At 31.6% G+C, this 2,500-nt stretch overlaps 1 protein-coding gene across 5 annotated transcripts in view; it reads left to right on the top strand.

The window, feature by feature from the left end:
• Positions 1-2,500, top strand: part of Ptp36E (protein tyrosine phosphatase 36E) — a 193,151-nt gene that overhangs the window by 183,485 nt on the left and 7,166 nt on the right. For all 5 annotated transcript variants that reach the window (XM_086547555.1, XM_086547557.1, XM_086547556.1 and 2 more), the window contains one exon: positions 1,128-1,315. In XM_086547555.1, the coding sequence (XP_086403681.1) occupies positions 1,128-1,315 (188 nt within the window). The remainder of the gene's footprint in view (positions 1-1,127; positions 1,316-2,500) is intronic.

Raw genomic sequence — 2,500 nt, forward strand, 5'->3', positions numbered from 1 at the left:
TTGAATTTGCAGAAGTACATAAGGTAAAATGTACGGTTGAGGGTATAGATGCAGTTAGAGAATATTTATTATTTGAGTGAATATAAAATATACCCTGTTTAACTTTTTGAAATTTTCTTTAACAGTAATTATCATCTATGGTACAATGATATATCATTCTTTGATATAACCAACCCTCCCTGTTTTACAAATCTTTTATTTACATACTAATATTCAGTCTAAATGAAAATCCACTTAAGCCTTATTTTCCCCAATTAGTTTTTAGTTATATGAACATTTAAATATACCTTTTTAAAAATCTGACTATTAGTATCAGATTCTATATCCTCCTTTGACATCATAAAATTACATCTGAAATCTGCAGATTTTTATATTCTACCTGTATCAAGTTATGGTAATGAATTGCAGTTACCAGCTTCTAAACTTAAACATCTAAATATTTTTCATATGATTTGTATCAGTCTATGTAATAGTTATTTCTGATAAACCTAAGACCTGTAAAATACATATTTTATTAAGAACTAGTACATAAATGAATTTGACTTTGAAATAAAGGTAACGTGAAATATTTGAATTATACTTACTTGTATATTAGAGGCTTTAATGCTTTATGCTAATAGTGTGTTCATTATATAGATGCAGCATGCAGGCAGTGTAGCATAAAACAATTTAATCTACATTGTGCAGTTTCTGTTTTTATGGATTATGTTTAGCTCTTACTTATTTCTAACTTGTTTTCTTTAAATCTATCTTTCATAACATTTTAAAGCTATATGTTTTACTGTACGTTCATGACCTTAAAGAATGACTGCTTTCCTGGACAGGTTTTTCTTCTTGCTCAGTGTCTTAATAGATAACACTTTAGATAAGTTTTGATAATATTTCCATGTTCTGTATTTTCATGTGTTTGTCACTGTTTATGTGTATCTAGTTATTATATCTAGTTAGTGTCTGTAGCGGTAAGTGAGAAACACAGATTTTTGAGAACAAAAAACACTATGCTCAGAAAATGTTTTCAGTAGATGATACTAAAGCTGGTCCATAAGAGCACCCATTCTTTTATCCATGAGTGTGCAAACCTCACAAGTAGTGTGGTAAGGATGAGCTGACCATCATTATATCAACAGATTGTCTCCTTGACGGAACTTATGGCAGGCATAAAAGCAGAGCCCAAGACATGCCACCTGTTCCAGCTGATGTGTTGGCCCCAAGGCCACAAGGTGCCTACGTCCACAAATGCTCTTGTTGAACTTATGAACATGGTTGAACGCTGGAGGCAGCGGACAGGATACGGTCCAGTCGTAGTTGTCAGTCCGTAAGTATTAATAAATGAATCTTTCTAAAAGAGGGTGAGAGTGTGTGCGTGTGAATGTGTGTGTGTGTGTGTGCATGTGTGTAGGGGTGTGCATGCGCATATGCATATGCATGTGTATGTGCATGTTTGTACATGCATGTGTGTGTATGTGTGTGTGGACGTACATGTGTGCATGCATGCATCTGTGTGTGTGTGTGTGTATGTGTGTGTTGGTGTGAGTTTCTCTGCCTTCACTTTTGTATCAGCATTCTGTCATTTGTAACAATAATGAATGTAGTTATTTTTTGGGTTATACCACATTATATAAGATGGGATGAAGACCTCCCAGACATTACTGTACAGCAAGAGTAATATCAACATTACCTTTTTATTTTCTAAAGATAATACAGGAAAAGATGGTGGTTATTTCAATCACTTCATTTTGTCTAAAATTTGTCAGAGGATAAGTTAGATTGTGAGGTTTTAGATATTATTGATAACCTTTGTGGTAGAAGCAATGCCTAAGATTTTATTCAGTAAAACTTGATGGTTGATTGAGATTAAACAAGCAATATCTCTTCTGACTCAGAAACAAAACTCATTACAAATGTCATTTTTACAATATATCATAAGTTTTAAAATATCTTGTTTGTTTTTGTTTTAACATCTTGCTTGCTAATAGGTTGTCTTTCTTTCTTATCATATACAATACTTACAAGGGTTGAGACTGATAAGGATACACAACCATAAACATTGTTATTGCATTTTTCAGTTTAATGCAGATAGTAGATAACTGCAACACACATTAAGATATTGCATTACTTGACCTAACATGTGCATTGTAATGAGTTCAGGCAGTGAACTATTCCTCATCCTTCTTTTGGTCTTAAAATGAATTCATCAGATAGAAAAGAAACTAGAAATGATTGATCTATTTTTTTGTCATTTAAAATTTTCTGTCAAACAATACAATTTTTCATTTGTTAATCAAATCTACATCGATTGAGCATCATATTTTTAAGATATATATAACTTCATCATATGACATGTTTCATGGTAGTGCACTTTAATAAAATCTAGTATTGATAAAATTTTCTATTCAATTATTAATAATGAATAAATGTCTTTATAACCATGTCATGGCTTTGGATAGCATTATATATAATAATTCATGCCAAGCAAAAGATTTTTTCCTTTCTTTTTTTT

This window comes from Penaeus japonicus, unplaced genomic scaffold (genome assembly GCF_977035675.1).
Source record: "Penaeus japonicus unplaced genomic scaffold, GWHDUDI00000001_assembly GWHDUDI00000019, whole genome shotgun sequence".
In the NCBI taxonomy this organism is placed as follows: domain Eukaryota; kingdom Metazoa; phylum Arthropoda; class Malacostraca; order Decapoda; family Penaeidae; genus Penaeus; species Penaeus japonicus.